Here is a 20,404-nt window from a genome sequence, read left to right on the forward strand (position 1 = left end):
AAATGTTAAAAATGTAAACAGGTTTTGTATGTTCAAACTACCAAAATTCACTTATCACGGTAGGGTCTGTAACCAATTAACCGCGATAAATGAGGTATTACTGTAGGGCGATATGGACCAAAACTCATATCTCATATATATTTATGTTGAGTATCGATATACGATGTATATCCCGATATTTTTTCCACAAAGTCAGTTTAGGCAAAGTCAAAGTCAAATATGCGTGTGAAGTTGTTTCATTAAAATGAAAAAAATCTTATAGAAAAATAGCGGCTAAAATAAAATAGTCCATTCTCTTTTTGAAATAAATATACAAAAAGTAAAACATAATCACCAATCTTCTTTAAAACAAACCTTTACCTATGCTCAAATCCTCAGCTAATACCAAAAGCACAAAAGAACAAAATATGAAATAAAGTGCCCCGTTTAAGAGGAAATTTTTAAATGTCAGCAGCAACTCAAAAATACTTTACTTTGAACAGTATTTTTTTTTTTTTAGAAAGCAGAACCTCGTAGGAGAGACAAAAAAGTGAGTAAAAACACATTGATTACGTTTAGAACTACAAATATACTTGATTCTTGGTTTGTTCATTTAAAATTGGCCATGACTTCCACAAAATAAAATAATTTAAATATTTTATCTCGGCTAGCGCCTCTCAAAGTCTAGACAGCGTAATAATTACTTCCAGACTCGCCTCCAGCCTCCACCTTTTATCTTGTAGTTAGGACCACTTGTTTATTTATCACACATCATTCTTCCATCACACGTTCTGACACACTGACAGGTAAGTGACCGAGTCCCAATGAGGCTTGAGTGTAATGAGTAGTCATTTAATGAAGACTAAGAAACATCTTTGTTTTCCCATAATTTCAAGATCCACCCCGGTGGCATCGCGGCTCGAGGATGCGTGTGCAGTGGAGGGCTTTACTTTGACTTTTATGTTACCAAAGACCAGAAAACTCTCCAGCGACGCCAGAAAAAGTAGCTAGTCACTTTTGAGAAAATATGTCGCCAAGAGGGTTTGGAATGTCGCCAGATTTGGCACGGAGCACAAAGGGGGGCAGGGCAGCAGCGCCGCTAAGGAGCGCTGACACACAGAGCAGTGATGAGAGAAACCCTCGTGTCATGATATAAGAGAACAGCGCATAACCAGTCTACATCGATATGAACGATATCTTTCTTATTGATATCGTGCTTAAAAGAAATATTGATATTTTAATAATATCACTACAGTATATCACCCAGCCCTGCTGTACACCTTTATTAGGTTGAGGTCGAGGACCACTGCTGGGACTAACTGCGTTTCTTTCGTCTTCAGGACATTCCAAGTGTTTGTAGTAGCTATGACCAATGTGTCATAGCGTCTCAGATTCACAATTGCTTGCTTTCACCCATAGACAGCTCTCTGCTTTTCATATTGTTTTCACCTCTAAATGCAGTCTACCCAGTCTAAATCTATCCTGCCCAATCTGAAACTGAGCATAGACATTCAGTGCTTTTTATTGAGTGAATAAACAATGCAATCGGACACACCTGGGCAAAAGGTGCTATCTTTTAAGTTGTGCATCCGATCCAGAGGAAAATAACTGGAAATAAAAACTGGAATGTTCTCTGGTGTCATATTCATCTTTAGATGTCAAACCCAAATGTTTTCAATCTACAGCAAAAATAAAGGAATCCAATACTTCTGCTGGGTACAGTAAGCGTGACCGCCTTAAGCTGGTTCCATTGTAATTGTCTATGTTGGAACAAACCCCCGTCGAAACAAAAGCTTTAGATTAAATCTCAATAACATCACCAGTATAGACTCTCAGCAAATAAGTCTTTCATATAAAAATGTTCCATTGTTTGCTTTAATTCTAAATGTGACTCTGTGAGAGAAGGAGCACGAGAGAGAAAAGACGTGCGGTTTCAGCAAGTCAGCAAAGATTTTTATCTATCTGCCGATTTAACAACCGGCTTCTCCATTTATAGCCAGAGAGGCTCTTTAATGTCCCAAGTATTAGCTTCACGCTACTCATTCAGCTAATGGGCGCGTTTTTACTGTCAACGCACATTCTGCCAATGCCAGTGTTTCTGCACGTGGTCGGAGTGTACATTGAAAAACAGTATGTTTTGACATTGTCTTGTTACAAGCTCACATCATCTTTTACACTGCAATAATATTACAGCTGAACATTGGAGGGTGGCTTCAAAAAGAGCCTGTGAACTACAGCACATTGCACACAGATGGATCAGATGGTGGAGCAGAGGAGGGGCAAGTAAACACACATTAAAGGAGGTGGCCTTGTGACCTTTTAAAACTGAACACACACTGGAGTGGAAATGCCACCCACATCAAATGAGGCTGCAGACTGGCACCTCCCTTTCAACCGTGTCTTTTCTCCGCGCTGTTGGCTCAGCTCATGTCTGCAGCAGGAAGGAAGGAGGCTGCCCAGGCACGATGGTGTTCACTCTCTGACTCCTCAGTACACCTTGTAAGATCTTCTCTATGCCTTGGAACTCACTGTCACTGTTCAGATATTGTTGCCAATTGCAACATTTCTACTTTTTCAACTTTTTGGGACCAACAAAAAGCATCCCGTTAGGATTATAAAATTATCTGTCTGACCATAGCGCCATTGGCCGGCATTTCAGTCATCGTTCTTGCACTCGTTGGGCAAGCTACACGTCAGTCATCATTAGGGCTGTCTTCAACTACCGTAAATCCTGGTGTATAAGTGGAACCCACTAAATTTAGAGGAAAAAACAAATCTGTACATATATAAGCCGCACCGGTGTATAAGCCGCGCATGTCCACATCATAAAATGGCATACAGCTCTTTATTTGACAGGGGCCAATCATGAGCTATGAAAAAACCCAGAACGAGCTTGTCAACCCATTGGAAATGGCAGGAGGTCATTACTCAATATAACAGTCTGATTCACGTTGTCGTCTTACAAAGAACACTAAACTCATCACACAGCAACTTAACACTGAAAAGGTTTACCGAATAAGTACACAAATGTACCAATAGTTTAAATTGAAAAAAAAAAACATTTTAAAGTTTTCCCATAATGCATTTCATCTGAGCAAAGCATTTCATTGGAGGACGAGCAGCATAGAAAATGGATGGATTGCGCTGCAATGCGGCCTCTGTCCACCACAGGGAGCCAGAGGAGCCCAGAGCCCAGAGGGAGGCCGACGTTATTGCAGTGCCCCAATGAATGTGGTGCTTAGACACAATACATTATGGGAAAACTTTAAAAGAGTTGTTTTTTTTTCATTTGAACTCATATTGGTACATGTTTGTACATTTCTCAGGTATACCTTTTGAGTATTAAGTTGCTGTGTGATGAGTTTAGATTTCTTTGTAAGATGACACTGACTGTTATATTGTTAGGAAAATTATATTGTTTTTCAGCACTCATGTTTAACGTTCTAAGGTATAGCATATTTTTTAGGAAAAGTATTTTCAATTTAGGTGAGAAAGTGTAAAAGAAAAAGCCCTAAAATGTCATGGAACCTTACTATGAATGGTAATATGATTTACAGTATATTCTTTACAGTGCTGGAGAACGCTGCCTCCATTTCCTGTTGTATTTGTTACCATGGCAGCAAAGTCATAATGCTTCCTTGTTTCTGTAATTATGCCCAAACACAAACAAAGGACGTTCTCTGTGTGGGTTTATGTGTAACAATAAGACAGTTAGAGGGCAAACACAAACCTCAAAATTAAAATGATATTCTTCACATCTTAGTTTTTCGTTTTTCATTTTTCGCTAGAAGAGAAGAAGCATATACAGCAGAAGTTGTGTGAAGTAAGCCGACTCAGACTTAAAACAGTCAGACTCCAGGATCACCATCCTCTCAGTTGAGGTCATTTATTCTTTTAATACTTCTGTCAGTTTCTGTCAGTTTTTACTCCTTTATTTATTATTATTTTATTACTGTTATTTTTATAGCTATTATTGAATAAGCTATATAGAAACTCTGAATTTAACCCTCCATGCGGAGTGGATGGCTCCAGCAGATGCCAGGAACATCTTCTGACAGCTTCGCCCAGAAGAGTGCAATAGTGTACGGGGAACAGCTCAGATCCTGTGCAAATCCTAAGATCCTTAAAAAAAAAAATTACGATAACATCTGGCTCTCACAGTGTCTGCTGAGAAAGATTCTGGCTCTTGGACAAATGTAATTGAGGACCCCTGAACTGAACCATAACCGAGTTTGAGTGTTTTTATTTTATTTTATGTCTTATAGTGGGTAATGGTAACTTAAGTAACAAATATAAAAACGGAGATGAGTCAGATATCTGTGACACGACTCACCTTTGCAGGATATAAGAAAAATTAAGACAACCATAATAAATATGACAACCCCGTCTTTAGAAAAATGTTTTTTCAGAAAAAAAATCAAAGACAGCATTTCCATCCATCCATCCATTTTCTATACCGCTTCTTCCTCATTAGGGTCGCGGGGGCATGCTGGAGCCTATCCCAGCTGACTTCGGGCGACAGGCGGGGTACACCCTGGACTGGTCGCCAGCCAATCGCAGGGCACATATAGACAAACAACCATTCACACTCACATTCATACCTATGGACAATTTAGAGTCGCCAATTAACCTCACCTGCATGTTTTTGGAATGTGGGAGGAAGCCGGAGTACCCGGAGAAAACCCACGCGCACACGGGGAGAACATGCAAACTCCACACAGAAATGCCCATGGGAGAATCGAACCCAGGTCTTCCCGATCTCCAGGCTGTTACTGTGTTGGCCAACGTGCTAACCACTAGACCACCGTGCAGCCCCAAGACAGCATTTAAAAAAAATATAAATTACACAAAGTAGATTGCAGGAAAAAAAAAGGATCTTGTATTTCTTAGCTGTACATCTTAGCTGCATCCATTTTCTATGCCACTAGGGTCATGGGGGTATGCTGGAGCCTATCCCAGCTGACTTTGGGCGAGAGGCGGTGTACACCCTGCATCCCAGTCATTTATCACCATTATCTTAAAAAATTGCATTATAATCATTTTTTTGAACATAACTTTCCCAAACTTTTTGAGCGGGTCTCCGTATTGCGGCTGTATCCTTTTAGGTCACTCGTGTGTGACAGGAAAAAAAGCTCAGTCTCGCTTGAGGATAAGTTGTGCTGCCTGCCAGTAGGAATTTCAAGACCGTGAACATAAGAACAACCTTTCTTTTTCAGACTGATTTCTAGGAAAAACTAAACCAAAATTTGGGTCAATATAGTATTTGTCATGTCTTGTTATGGTTAAGACATTTCTCACGAAATGTCCAATTTCTAATGAAATTCTATAAAGAGACTTTTGGAAGACTAAACATAGATTACAAAAATTAACTAACAGTTGGTCTAAAAATATGTCAGTTTGGAAGCCTGAAAATATTGAAACTTGCCTTTGCCAGGTCCACCAAGGTGTTGGCCTGATCGTTGAGCTTCCTCTGCTCCATCTTGACACTGCGCAGTCTAGGTGGAGGCACGGGGAGGTCAAGAGGGGCGGAGGAGGGACAGAGGAAATGGATAAATAAGGCAGGGGAGGAAGCCAAAAAGAGTGGAAGGTTGCAGGTTGTTTGGGGTCATGAAAGGGCCGATAGAGAAGAAGAGAGGAGGAACACGTTTTGTTATCAGGAGCGTTCTCTCACTTATGACACTGACTTTAAAATAAAAGATGTCAGTGCGCATGCATCGTACTTAGAGGCTCGGAACTTAATATACATACATATATACTAAATAGATATATGTATACAGATTCAAGCATTTCCTGGTCTTCGTCAATTCAACCACAGCATGCAAAATGACGGAAGCATATTACATTTGTATCTCATGTTATATTGCATCTATCTTTAGTTACAGCAACATCTTGCACAGTAATGTTTAGGACATTACTACAGTAGTTTTACACTGACTCATATTGGTGTGTAGTAGTGTTGGCTAAACTTGCCAAGCAATCGTCAGATAACTCATGCAGCCACTGAAGCTAATATCAAAAGTTATCCCGCTCAGTGGCAAATTTGAAAATAATGCTCTCGTGAAATAAAAATGACATTTCAGCTAATATGAATGCACAAATCAACTGACACAGGACAGAGTAAAAGTTTAATGTAACTACCTTTAAGCCAGAAATGTGTCATTATTTGGAGAAAAACATGCAATGCGATATGCTTCCATTCTAGAGAACCCTTCAAATCAGTTTGAACTCACTCAAAACATTCTCATCGGTTATCACCCAAAAATAAGACATTAAAAAGAAAACATGGCATGCCCATTGTCACTGCTACACGCAGTCCAGTGCCAGGAATCCAAATCAACATTTTTGTCTGCAAGCGTGCAGTGACTGTGAGTGATTTGTACACAATGAAATGTTGATACTTTCAGTGAAGGAGTGTGTTTGTTGTCTTTGTACATTATGTGTCATTGTGTATGCCATAGATTTAACACGGGCCTGATATGAGATGTTGTGTCTACTGTACATACAGTACTTGTGCTGTGATACTCGGTTATTTAGCGAAAACACATTAGAACACTGTTAAAACTGACTGGAATAATGTTATTGTTTCTGGTGTGGTGGCGTCATCACCTGGAAGTGTGAAGGGAGGAATTTCCCTGTTCAGCAAATTATGAGACAAGATGCCATTCAAGGGCCATTATGCGTGTGTAAATCACTATATGAGAGCAGAGTGTGACTGCTCACTGCTAGAGGGTTTTTTTTGCCTTTACACTGTGTGGTCAAAAATATTGAGACACCACACACAGGGCTGACTGTTCCCACTACATTGGAAGCATATTCAGTTGTGTCTTTGGTACTTACTGGGCTAAATCTGGGACCTTGGGTATTACATTTTGTGCCATCCCATGTGTAAATATGTGCTGGCATGACAATAAAGTTCCTTGAATCCATATCTTTTTAAGATTTCAGATCCAGAGAGTACTAAATGGCCCAAACTGTGAATGTTTGGGTGTCCAAAGTGCGACTCAGGGGCCCTGTGATATTGTAAAAATAGGATTCATTTTTTTTATTAATGAGATGTATTATTAAATATGAAATATGTCAGCTCACGAGACGAGACAATGCACGATATTGGGTTCACGAGAACGAGACGAGACGAGACGAGACGATATGGTATTTGACCATTACTTTTAAGAAATCTACATTGACAAAATATACACTGGGCAACCTAACTTTTATTTAACTGAGTCACAAAACAATGCAGGTACATTTTAAAATGTTTATTTTCCCACAAATTGATGCTGAGAGATATTATTGTCAACATTTTTTGAGACCAGATCAACCATTATTATGATAATATATAATAATAAAAAACACGAGGAAAATGGGATTCACCTATTTCGCCTATGTAACTTCGCGTGCATGACCAAAACATGATGCTTTTGGACATTTTTCAAAAAATTGAAACAAAAACTAAAAACTCTAAGTTAAAATAATGATGGCAGGGGTAGCTACTACTACTAATCATTTACAGTATGTTGATGTGGAGTTATGTAAAGACCAAGGGTGTCACGAGACAGCCAACTCATGAGACGAGACGATGCACAAGATGTGTTTTGAGATATTTATTGTCCCACAAATTGACGCTTAAAGATATTATTGTCAACATTTTTTGATACCAAATAAACCACCGTTTTGATCATTTATAATAATAAAAAACACAAGGCAGCTAATAATGCACACAAATGGGATTCACCTATTTTGCCTATAAAGCCCTCCTAAAACCTCCCACAATGTTTTAATGTTTTATTTCCATGCTCTGACCACTTATTAACAGGAACATTCATGGTAACAAGTAATACTTAGTGTTTTTCCGTATTTTGATAATTTTAGGCATTACCGGAATTTCTTTCCTGGGCGCATTGATTTGACAGATACCATGGCAACTAACGCCACTACCGTCAACAACAACGGTATAGAGTGCACAGTCTGTGTTTGCTATCACTAATGGCAGACTGCGTGAGAGCCCCTGCCTCCGACTACTTTGGGACCAATGAGGATCCAGACTCTTGTCTTTTTGAGCCTCAATATACGGAGGATAAGCTTCGGGTTTTAGAAGCTGTGCAAGGCAAGGAGAGGGGGTAAAACGTTGGCGCAGATGGGGTGCTACAGGCAGATCCAGAAACACTAAGCCATTCTCGTAGCGTTATCATCTAGCACTAGCGCTAAACGTTTCATCGACCAACTTGTTAGCTGCGTCGTTCTACCAGGTTTTTTTTTACTATCGAGAATGCACAGAAAATGGAAAGACATGGATTGTGGATGATGGACAAAATTCCCATAGAAGTACAGTTTTCCTTTAACTTTATTTGCTGATGGGTAATTTCTTGTGAAAGTGACATAAGAAATTCAGATTTCATTTGAAAGGATCCTGGTAAAGTCTAGCATAATCCAGATCAGAGGTTTTCGAAGTCTGGCACAGTGAGCCTCCCCGCTTAGAATATCCATCCATTCACCCATTTTCTATACCAGTTGTATAACTCATGGGCGTCATGGGTGAGCTCGAGCCTATCCCAGCTGACTTTGGGCAAGAATTGAAGTCCTGGACTTGTCGTCAGCCAGTCATAGGGTACATAAAGAAATCATTCAGACACACTTTCACACCTATGGACTATCTAGAGCATGGGTTGGCAACCTATGGCTTGCGAGCCATGTATGGCTCTTTTGATGTCTGCATCTTTCTCGCACACATTTGTTAACACTTAAATTTGTTAACAAATTCAAAAAAAATATTTTTTTTTTCGCTGACATTTTAAAGTAAAACATTACAGAAATCACAGTGTTAAAAATAACGTTCAAAATACAAAACATAATAATGCATTTTAATCCATCTATTCATTTTCTACCGCAATGTGGAAGGCTAGAGCCAATGCCAACTGCCCTTCCGAAATTTTCTGGGTCAGATGCCAAAACACCATTACAAGTGGGTAATGCGGTAGCCTACCGGGTCATTGAGAGGTCAAGAGGTAAACGTCCCGGCTTTAGCTAGCTAGCTAATTCTGTAGCGCAAAGCCTTTTGACAAAGAGGATGGCAAAAAGAAAGAAAGATGAGGAGTACCGTACATTTCAGAATATAATCCACAAAAATTATTTTCTGCGGCATATTTTGTGTCATTTATTTCTTGATCAACCCAGGCTATTAATTTTGCCTTTAAACATAACTGAAGTTAGCTTAGCATGTTTCTAAAGTATTTTTTCTTGATTTTTCTACAGCTGCTTTGCCTGCCAGGCAAGCCCGCCTAACACTTTGAAAACCGCAGATCTAGAACACTCTATTGAACTGCATATTTACAGCATTGGCTATACATGTGTTGAGTAAGGATATGACAAATTTTGGACATGGCACTTATGTAAATAACATGTGTACTAGGGATGAGCGAGTACACCCCTGTCTGTATTTGTATTTGTGTCTGTTCACACATCTAAATTATCTGTATCCATATCTGTACTAGGAATGGGCGGGGTATAGACATTTGTGGTTTAACCTCAAATGTGTGGGGCTTAAATCAGTACATTATTTTAAGTCTGAAATCGACATTGATTGATCAGAAGTTGCTATTTTTATTGTACATATGTATTTCCAACTCAAACAAACTAAATAAACGTCTCTAGTCCATTCGTCATTGCAAAGACACTTCCTGGTTGTCACTAGACAGACCGTGAGATGCATTCACGGACACTCCGAACATCACATCAACGTCCTTATTATGGGTGTATGTCTGGCCTAAATCGGGTCACCAACAAGGGGCCCGCGGCTACCGGGTGGCCCCTAAGGACCACATGAGTCGCCCGCTAGCCTGTTCTAAAGATGGCTCAAATAGTGCCACTTACCTACGAGCTGCTTCTATTTTTTTTGGTTGCTATTCTTGTTTAAATCACACTTACATGTAAACTGGAAATGACAATATACCGTATATCTAAAAAAACACTTAAAAAGACTGTTTTAGTAGTGCACATTCTCTTTTGTTCCTTTAAGTTAACATATGATTAAACGTAGCTATCAATTACAACGCGAGATGGGCCCATGAATGCACCGAGGCAGCCGCGAAGCTTTGAGAGTGGTTGTCGTAACATGGACCTTGTTTTTGATGTTCAACTGACAGTGTGCATCTATAAATGTGAGTAACCTGGTTATTTCTCATTCATTCAATGCTAGACGCTGTTTGCGCCCTGATATTGTGTGTGTTGTGTGCCTTAAGCATCCAGCCGGCGAGCTGGTCACTAACGGCAGAGCAAAGTTAGTCTCGTCAGCATTGCCAGGATTTCATTATATTGTTAGCATGCTATTTCAGTGTGTTCAGTGTACTGCTGATAGCTGAGATGTTATGTTATGTCTAGAGAGGGGCGGTCGCTGTGTGTGACTGGCCAATCACAGAGCGTGAAGAGTGAATACGTAATAAGTATTTTCCGTCATCACGATTACGGATAATGATGAGATGTACTCGTTTCAGCCTCGTGCTCGGCAAAAATGCATTATCCGTAACGGATACTCATCCACCACGAGTATCTGGCTCATACTGAATGTGTACGCCTTTTGACACTTTTTTTGTGTCACTCCCAGCCAGAAGATATCCATTCACCAAATAAAAAAAAACCCTTCACTTCAAATTTTGAATATGAGTAATTAAGGGAGTAACTGTTTATGTTTCATCCTTGTCTGTGGTATTGTTGTGCTTGTATTAATGTAATGGACACTTTTTTGTCTTTGAGAGGAAAAAGTGCTGCCTTAAAATAACAACGAACACTTCAACCTCATTAGAACTACAGGACGTTACCGTGTGTGTGTGTGTGTGTGTGTCGGACTGCAAAATCAGTGGGACTGCACAATGAGGTCTGTTGATGCAGGTTAATATAGCCTCCAGAGCAGCTATATTAATCATGGGCAAACATTAAACAGGACGTTGGAGATGAATATGAACCGCTGGTCAGGCGAACAAAGCTCAAGCTCATTCTCTGCAAGATGCGTTTTTTTTTCACCTTTCACACACTCTTTCCAAACAAGCTTCCACGATCAACACTGGTGGCAAATTATTTTAGCTTCATTCCATTCAACGAGGATGGCAGAGAGAGACGTAAATGAAACACTGACTTGAGTGAAACCAAAAACAAATCAGCATTCAGCATTTTTTGGAGTGTGTGGGTTTTTTTTATTATTATTTTGGCAACAAACACTCTGTTCATGCATGTCAAAGGCAGACATGGAGGAGAGAGGAGGATGTTGAGGAGACAGGAGGAGGATACATAGAAGACTCAACTTACTTCTGAGCTCTGCGGTGATAGAGCAAAACAAAGACAGAACACAGTACAGTTTTAACCCCACGACATTCACGAAACGACTGATACCTTCACACTTCTCACTGTAAGCACAAGGTCAAAGGGTGGTTGGAGGGAAAAGGGAACAAAGGAAGGGGGGTTGGGGGGGACCATTACACTAATTTGTAGTGTGTGTGCGTGTGCGTGTGCGTGTGCGTGTGTGCCTGACAATCACAGGAATCCAGTAATGTACCTGAACTAAAACACTAATGTCACGTAAAACTGAGCATTATAAGGATTTCAACAGTGATTGATTGTCATTGGTGGGTGCTGATATTAGAGGACTTACTGGTGAATGGCTTGGAGAAACTTGCGTTGGTGTTTCCGCACCTTGGCGTGATCAATTTTCTTCACCAACTTGGTGTGTTTGTAGATGAGCCATGTTTCCCTGAGTACATTGGCAGCTGTGTTCTTCACCTGTGAAACAAGGTCAACTTTGACACTCAGTCGCTGTTTAGGTATACAGGTGCATCACAATAAATTATAATACAGTCAAATAGGGGTGCCACGAGACACTCTGTACATGAGGCGATATGATACAGGAGATTGGGTCTATGAGAGCGAGACGAGACGAGATTTTAGGATTACTTTTAAGAAAAATACACTGAAAAAATATAAAAAATATCCATCCATACATCCATCCATTTTGTATGCCACTTCTTCTCATTAGGGTCACAGGATATAAAAAATATATAACAATATATTACACTCGTCTGCACTCTGTGTGTATTCTAGCAGCCCCGCCTCCACCCACTGAGACTGTATGACTGACAAAAGGGCTCACTCCGTTCACGCCGCTGTTCTATGGAACAAACGTGCCAAAGTGGCGAGGGCAATGCACTGCCTGTTTGGAGATGGGAGATAAGAAAAACAGACATGCATGCACATGGCAATATATTGGGGCTGACCAAATTATTTTATTTTATTTTCCTTTATTGTGTGACTAATTTATTTCTTATATATTTATTATATTTATGCTATAGTTTTTTTCTGAACGAAAACTCTAGTAACGTTTTAATCTCAAGAAATGTTGTGACACACCCCTACAGTCAAACCTCAGTTTTCGTATGATTCAGTTTTCGACAAAAAATTCTGAAAATTCGGTTGTCGTACATTGTCTCAGTTATTTACAAACAAACTGTTGTATTTTACCCCTTGGTACGTTGAATATTGTGGTATTAATAAAGATGTGGACCGACATGAACTAACATTTTTCAATTTGTATGCTTGAAAACACTTAATTATGGCAAAAAATACAACGTTAGATTAAATATGCATATGTTTTCACTAATAGTAGGTGGTATTCAACCACTAAGCAGCATGATTTATTTTGGTCATCCACGTTATACAGTATGTTGCAGACCAAACCACTAGCTGTTTGTTTGGGTCATGTTGATTTGGTCAGATTACTCGATCAATCGATACAACACGCTTCAAATTAATCGACTAACGTTAGTAATCGTTAGCCCTAGTTGATTACGATTTAATGACGATGACAGTTGTTGTAGAACATATTGTGTTCAACTTTGGAAATTCCACTGCAGTTTTCTTTGTCTGAAGCTTTGGACATGTCAAAAATCGTGAATTTTATCACTCACTCGTTTGCAGAGTTGCGTATCCATCATAAAGTTGTGGACATGCTTCTCTGCCTTGGTCAGCTCCAGCTTCCTGGCCACCACCGCAACCACAAGTGCAGTGCAGCCAGCTCCCTGTTGCACAAAGACACAGCTCAGGCTCACAACATACAGTGTGGTGGAATATTTGCTCAAGGAACTTGTTAACCTCACCACACCTGTAAGTGATCATAAACAGTATTTACGACAATGATTACCCGTAATTTCCGGTGTGTAAGCCCCTGCTTTTTTCTTAAACTTTGAAACCTGTGGTTTATACAATGGTGCGCCTAATATGTGGCTAAGTTCTAATCTCGTGACATCTCTTTGCTTCAGAACTACTACTAATTGTTTGAATACTGTGCCACTCATGAGTCGGTGAGGAAACGGTAGCTCTTTCTTTGGCAGGAGCCAATCACAATTAGTGCACTCACGACGAGCTTGTCAAACCTTGTCAAATCTCAGGAGGTCATTACATATAACAGTATAACAATATAACAGCCTGACTCACGATGTCATCTTACAAAGAACACTAAACTCACCACACAGCAACTTAACAATCAAAAGGTATACAAGAGAAATATACAAACATGCACCAACATTAGTTTAAATTAAATAAACAACTCTTTTAAAATTTTCCCGTAATGTATTGTGCCTGAGCAACACATTCATTGGGGCGCTGCAATGACGTCAGCCTCCCTCTGCGCTCCGGGCTCCTTTGGTGGACAGAGACAGCATTGCAGCGCCATCCATCCATTTTCTGTGCTGCTTGTCCTCCAATGAAATGCATTGCTCATGTACAAATCTAGTTTTTCCTCTACATTTAGTGGGTGCGGCTTACACACCGGAATTTATGGTAGGCCTACCTCAAGAAATTAAACAACCATGCCACTAAACTTGTGATTCTCAGCTGGTGAGTCATGAGCCAATAGTGGGTCTCGTGTCTATGACTGGCCAAAAAATATATGTATAATGACTAGTGATGTGCGATACCACCGATTTTGTTTCTGATCCGATACTGAATAAAATTCGGGCTGGTATCGGCTATACCAATACCAGTACCAATACTTTGTGCAAATTCCCCTAATGTGTCTGGTAAATTTTAAAAAGTAGTTTAATATACTGTAATAACCTAAATAATACAAGACATTTAATAAATATATCAATTAAATAAATTATTAATTACATATATTAGTTTTAATACGATAATAATTTTTTTATTAATTTAAGTAATTTATTAATTTATTTTAAACCCTGATGTGTGATTTACAACATAGCCAAGCGAATATACAACAGCAGAAAAAACAGAGGACAAAATCATATAAAATATGTGAAAATTGTATGCTAAAAAAAGACCATTACAATAAATGATTAATTATAAAGAACTACAATAAGAATGAAAACGAGTCACAATTCACACATTGCTCCGTTTACGATCGACCATCGTTTCAAAAGACAAATGTTTCAGACAAACATTACCTCAAATGACTGAAATATCAAAAGTATCAAAATTTAAATTTGAGAATTGATTTTAGAGCGTGAAGAGCTGGTATTGGATGTATCAATATTTCAGTATCCATCTGCACATCACTAATAATGACCCGATGCCCGTGAATGCACCTCGCGTTCTTGTCTGTGATATTCGCTTGCTACGCTGCAACAGGGTCCGTGCCATGTTTATGGGCGTCTTTGTCCAGCTTGAGCTAGGAGGAAAGAAATTGAGTGGGGATTTAACGTGCCGTCCGTCCGACACACAGCTGCTGATATCTGCTGGAGAAAAGCACGCCATAAAGAGAGAACGGCATCTCACTGCTGTGGCTGACGTGCAGCAAAAAGTCCATCTAAATATAAGATATTTGAGAAGTTTATGTTGAAAAAAAATTCTGTAATTTGGGTCGTCGCTTGTCATTATGGTGCGTCTATAGCCAAACCAGTTGAGAACCACTGCACTATATGGAATAAAGAGTATTTTTATGTAGTTTGCAATCACAGCAATAACAACTGATTAAGTTGTATGGGATCTTGGGCTTTATCCACCTCTCATACATAGTCTACTTCATATAGCAAATTACATTGGAGTGGGCCTAATCTAGTTAGCTCCAATACAAGCTGTATCAACAATTCTGCCTTTACTAAGATAATAATGCTCAGAGTGATTTTCGTATAAAGTACACTAAGTCCCCAACTAACGAACACAATTGATTCCAGACGACCGTTCTTAAGTCGAATGGTTCTTAAGCAGGGGAAAAGGTAATATTACCAATTATATAGGTACTACATGTATGTGTATACATATACGATATATGCGTATGTATGTAAATATGAGTTTGGATGGATAATTAATGAAAAAAACAATAATAAAAATGATATAATAATATGTAATGATAAATGTTTTTTACCTTTGAAGAGGAGTGGTCGAGCATACGTCGTTGTGGTGGAGTAGGAGGAGGAATTATTGAAAAAAAGGACAATGGTCGTCATCATTAGACTCTTCTAAAAGAGGTAGTGTTCTGTGGGTGGTGTAGAATTAAGCAGGCCTATTAACTCTTCATAAACTTTAATTACAGGCTCTGTCCGGGTTGTATCATAAAACTCTTAGCCTTCCTCTCTCCTCTTCCTGTAGCTTTTGGTCCCATTAGCAGTGTCACAGTGCCCTCTGCTGGTCAAGCATGTACCAGTATAAATATGGGTTTGCCGGTCAAGCATGTAGTAGTATAAATATGGACATATAAGGCAAAACACATGAAAAAATAGACCAGTCGGCTTGTGTTCGTATCTCCGAGTGTTCGCACGTCGGATGTTCGTTAGTAGGGGACTTAGTGTATAGCTGTGGTATTGGATCTCATTAGTACACAGGAGTACACCCTAGTAATACTTTGTACATTATGTAGCTATACCTAAAACCTAAAAAGTAAATTGAGGAACTCATCATGTTGTATTTGTCAAGGTATGTTATTTATTTATTATGTTATTTATTTCCCCATGTGCTCTTTTGCACTTGTGTGTGTTTTCCGTCTAGTCTTTTTCTGGTCGTTACACGTCTTTTGTGGTGAGTCTACTTCAAGCTAGTTCAAGTTTTCTAAGTTTTCCTTCATGTTTTTGTGTGTTTTGGACAATACATATTTTGTATTGAAGACCCTGGGTTCCTGTATTTTAAAACGAAACCTTTTTGAGCAGCATTCCACGTTGCCTTCTCTTGCTTTCGTACATTCTTGTTGCCATACCCCGATCGTGACAGTACTGTATTGCTTTTTGCAGTAATTGAGTAAAAGCAAACGCTGTAATGAATGTAGCTTGAACTCATTTACTAAAAAAAATAACTAATTTATAAGCAGGTTTGGAAAAAGGAAACCTACCATAATCCCTGTAAGCAGACACACGCCTTTCCCACAATACGTGTGCGGTACCATGTCCCCGTAGCCAATGGAGAGGAAGGTAATTGAGATGAGCCACATGGCTCCCAGAAAGTTACTGGTCACTTCCTGTTTGTCATGATACCTGAAGTAAGAAAGACGAGCAGAAGTGGGAGACACGCAGTGAGTAAAAGTACACACAGTTTGTGGAAGGGGAGCATGCTGAATAAAGGTGTGGAGATGGTGTAAACCAAATGGAGATGATGGTAGGTGAGGGAAGGGAGGAGGTGTCATGGTGCAGGGGGGTTATACACCTACAACACTTTGTGAAACCATACAGTGTAAAAATGCATGAACATAGGAGTAGATGTCAATAAAACTAAGTCAGATTGATGGAGAATTATGTTAAAAAATAAAAAGTAATTTGTAGTAAAAATGGGTCAAATATCTAATTATTGCTGCAAAAATGTTCATTAAAAAATCATCATGAGATGGGCAGTGAGAAACAGCACAGGTCAAACTTGATTTGAACATGTCAACCCAACAAAATGCAATGCCAGTTGATCCCAAAATACAGTAAACAGCTTCCATATTCACACTTTGCTCAAACTCTACCATCTGAGTTTATGCTGCCCACCCCAGAAAGGTTTCATATTGGAAATGATCACTTCTAATTATGTCGCTTTCTGAAAATAGATGACAGCCATGCTTGAATTGACAGTCCAAGGGCCTCACTGTGAAGATGCAAAGATATTTGGGGAAAAAAAAGACACGCTGTACAAAGCTGCATTGATGATGACATACCATTTTCAGCGAGACAAACATTTTTTACTGCAGCACATGTGCCTTACCCAATCCCCACCCCATTCAACTTGGCGGATAACTCCCAATGGGCTGTCTCGGAGGAGAAATGATTTCATTTGGGATTGAAAATCAAATACTCATTTTGGGACAACTCCTCTCTGATATCCTCCTGACGAGACAATGTATGTCAATGTAATTTCTTGGGAAATTACCACATATATTCCAAAGGGGATTAGGACTAGGCTGTAAGGAAAAAAATTCTAACTCCAGGAGGTCCTCAGTCTACGAACGGCGATGTACGGTAAGTCGAATTTTAGTGTAAGTCAAAACTTTTCCCTAAATTATAGCTAAATTAACACCTAAGTTACCCGCACTGTGCACAGCACACATGATGGATATATAAAATACCATAATTAAATACAAAAATAAAATGAAATTAAATGAAACAATAAAGATGTAAAGAAATATAACTCCTTAGTTCTATCCATGTGGAAGGGGCATTGCAAGAGAGGGAGAGACAGGCTTATTTGGAGGAGGAAGTCTCATTAATGGGACCACTAAACTGCCTAGTGACCACTCCCAGTGTCATAGCAGCAGATCCTTTCACATGTTCAAGAATATCATCTTGAATCATCTATCCTTGATGATATTGACGTTTGAGAGGTTAAAATAAAAAGGCACTCTTCCGCCGCACGCACTTAGCTGGTTGTCTTTTTCTTTTTGTACAGCATTAAATAGTTCACGAAAGTGCATCAAAACCACGAAACGTCGTAACACGAGGACCACCTGTACCTAGAAGTGACCGGGCATGTGCACTCAAAATGGCCCCAATAATTAGTCACCGTCTAATTAGTGCACAAGTACACTTGACTGGAACACTTGGGCCCAAACTGGATTAATTTATTCAGCATCAAAATCTGGTTTGTTTTCGCAGACTTGGTCTCTCTGCCCTCTCCTCCCAGGCAGTGCATTGTATCGAGTCAAAAGTCATCCCATCTGCAGTTGTTTAAACTTCTACTCTTGTGTTGTTTTTCATGCTTTTAAAAAAGAACAATGTGAATTTCTTTGTTTGAAAAAAAAAGTGCAGTCTCAAGGATTCAAGCTTCATTGATGACATGCAGAGAAGCAGCCTGGATAATACCATGCAGGCGTTTAAAAAAATGTCTGCATCCTGCATGCTTCAGTGCCAGTATATTGAGAGCGGGCGGGAAACCCTGGAGTCCATTTGGAGATAAAGAGCAAGTTCTCATCCGATGGCTTACTTGTAAACAGTGGTGGAGTATTGGGTGAGCTCATTGAGTTTGACACCCCTGTCTCTTTTACCTGCATCCCAACACTTCACCAGCTGCCCTTTGATAGCTGCCAGGGGGCTTGACTTGATCAACTGGATAAATATTGTAATTACAAGCGACAAGTATGTTAATTTCATTCATCTTGCCATCAAGGCGAGCAGAGAGGGAGTCAAGTCTTGAAGGCGGAGTCATACATTTTCTCATACAGCGGAGAAAACGATTTACAGTGGAGCCTCTAAAGACGAACACACCATAAGGGTGGTCCGATATGGAATTTGACCAAATTTTACATGGAAATGTTGCCATTAAAGTTCAAATTATGTCACACAAAACATCAGGATGTCATGTAAGACCTCTTACTAGTGTAGTGTTGGCTCTTTGAAGTGAATAACGGGAGCCGCTTCTTTGAAGTGAACAAGCCGACATTTTCTCACCTAGTGTGTCGAAGGGGCAAATAATACACATACAGTTGTCCCTCGGCACTTTGCGGTTCCAATGACGCAGCTTCACTCCATCGCGTTTTTTCAAAATTAATTAGCAATGTGCCACATGGTTCAAGACGGGCTATTACAAATATGATATTTAAGCATATCGTACATGTTACTAGCCGAAATTAAGCATTTTTCAGCATAAAAATGGCTAAATGAACAAAAATACAACTATAAGGCATTCAGAAGACACATTTAAAGATGCGATATGTAATATTCTACACTGGCCACTAGGTGTCAGTCATGTTACTGTAGCGACGGGTGGATTGAGTAGTTCTGTGTATCGCATGTGGGCTATAGAGGGCAGTGACGTTCTGCATGTTGGGTTAAAGCTAGCTTTTACAAAATAAGTCTGTAGAAAAAGAGAACTAGAAAGTGTCCAACTGTTCATGCTGTGTTTTGAGCATCTGCTTGTAAGACATAGCGCCCTGTTTCTATTTCAAATAAAAAAGCTGACTAATTTACAGCCATCTTGACATGATGTCATTCAGCCGCCATTATATTACATTGAGGAGACAACAGCCACCGCAGGAAGTAAGCTGTCCAGAAAAAAACAATAAGGAACTCTCCCAATGTTATGTTTCATTTACGTCAAATATGTCTTAATTTTTGTTATTATGTCAACTATATTGGGTAATACGATTGTAAAGGTGACTATAGGGGTGTTAGTTCATGTCTAGAGCTCTAACTATGTAAATATTCCATTAAAAAAATTCACTTATCACGTTGGCTCTGGAACCAAATAACGGCGATAAACAAAATATTACTGTCATCATATTTGACCTTTTTGTCTAATTGAGATGGGTCTTATATTAGATTTTTACTTTAGAAATTCATTTTACACATATTTTAGTAAGATATCAATTTAAGCAACAAACTAATCTGAGGAGCGAAAAGGACCGATTCCCTTAAAAGAGCCAAAGTTCCCACCACCACCTCTTACCACTTGACATTGTTGTTAAAAGTTGTTCAAAGAAAAGACGAGGAAAAATTAATAGTGGAAGTTACGTTACACGTCACTTAATACCCGTAATTAATACATACACGTCAGAGAATTTGATTGTTTTTACAGTGGTTAACTTCTTTTTACACTTCTGTGACATGTAAGCCTGTTAAAAAATGATTTGTGAACTGCGTCTGCACGTGTTTTATTGGTTCTAATTTAGTTAAGAATGTTAAAATGTCACTTCAGACATTGCCTCAATAGAAAATTGTGCTCGAGCTTAGAGGTTCCACTGTATTACACTTAAAAGAAGAATAAAAATAAGGAACAAAATGATTTTAGACATAATCATCTGTTCTAACGATTCCCTTCTTAGAAAGTCATATGGGAACAGAGACAGGGGGCTGATCAATCATATTTTAAGGCTCTCAATATACTGTGTCAAGTTAAGGAATAGCATGGAGAAGAGCTGGCACCACTTTAGACCTATTCAAGGACAAGAGGTCGTTTCTAGAGCTTAGACAGCTTTACCCCCAGTTATAAAAGTCTTTTTGACACATTGCGTTATGATGAACAATCAATC

At 39.2% G+C, this 20,404-nt stretch overlaps 1 protein-coding gene across 6 annotated transcripts in view; it reads right to left on the reverse strand.

The window, feature by feature from the left end:
- The window catches only part of kcnn1a (potassium intermediate/small conductance calcium-activated channel, subfamily N, member 1a), a 91,263-nt gene that overhangs the window by 7,764 nt on the left and 63,095 nt on the right, over positions 1–20,404 (reverse strand). For 5 of the 6 annotated variants that reach the window (XM_054767047.1, XM_054767044.1, XM_054767046.1 and 2 more), the window contains 4 exons: positions 16,298–16,439; positions 12,927–13,037; positions 11,618–11,745; positions 5,405–5,474 (listed from right to left, as the gene is read on the reverse strand). In XM_054767047.1, the coding sequence (XP_054623022.1) occupies positions 5,405–5,474; positions 11,618–11,745; positions 12,927–13,037; positions 16,298–16,439 (451 nt within the window). The remainder of the gene's footprint in view (positions 1–5,404; positions 5,475–11,617; positions 11,746–12,926; positions 13,038–16,297; positions 16,440–20,404) is intronic. The other variant, XM_054767045.1, reaches the window with a different exon arrangement.

The sequence above is a fragment of the Dunckerocampus dactyliophorus genome, chromosome 2, assembly GCF_027744805.1.
Source record: "Dunckerocampus dactyliophorus isolate RoL2022-P2 chromosome 2, RoL_Ddac_1.1, whole genome shotgun sequence".
Lineage (NCBI taxonomy): Eukaryota > Metazoa > Chordata > Actinopteri > Syngnathiformes > Syngnathidae > Dunckerocampus > Dunckerocampus dactyliophorus.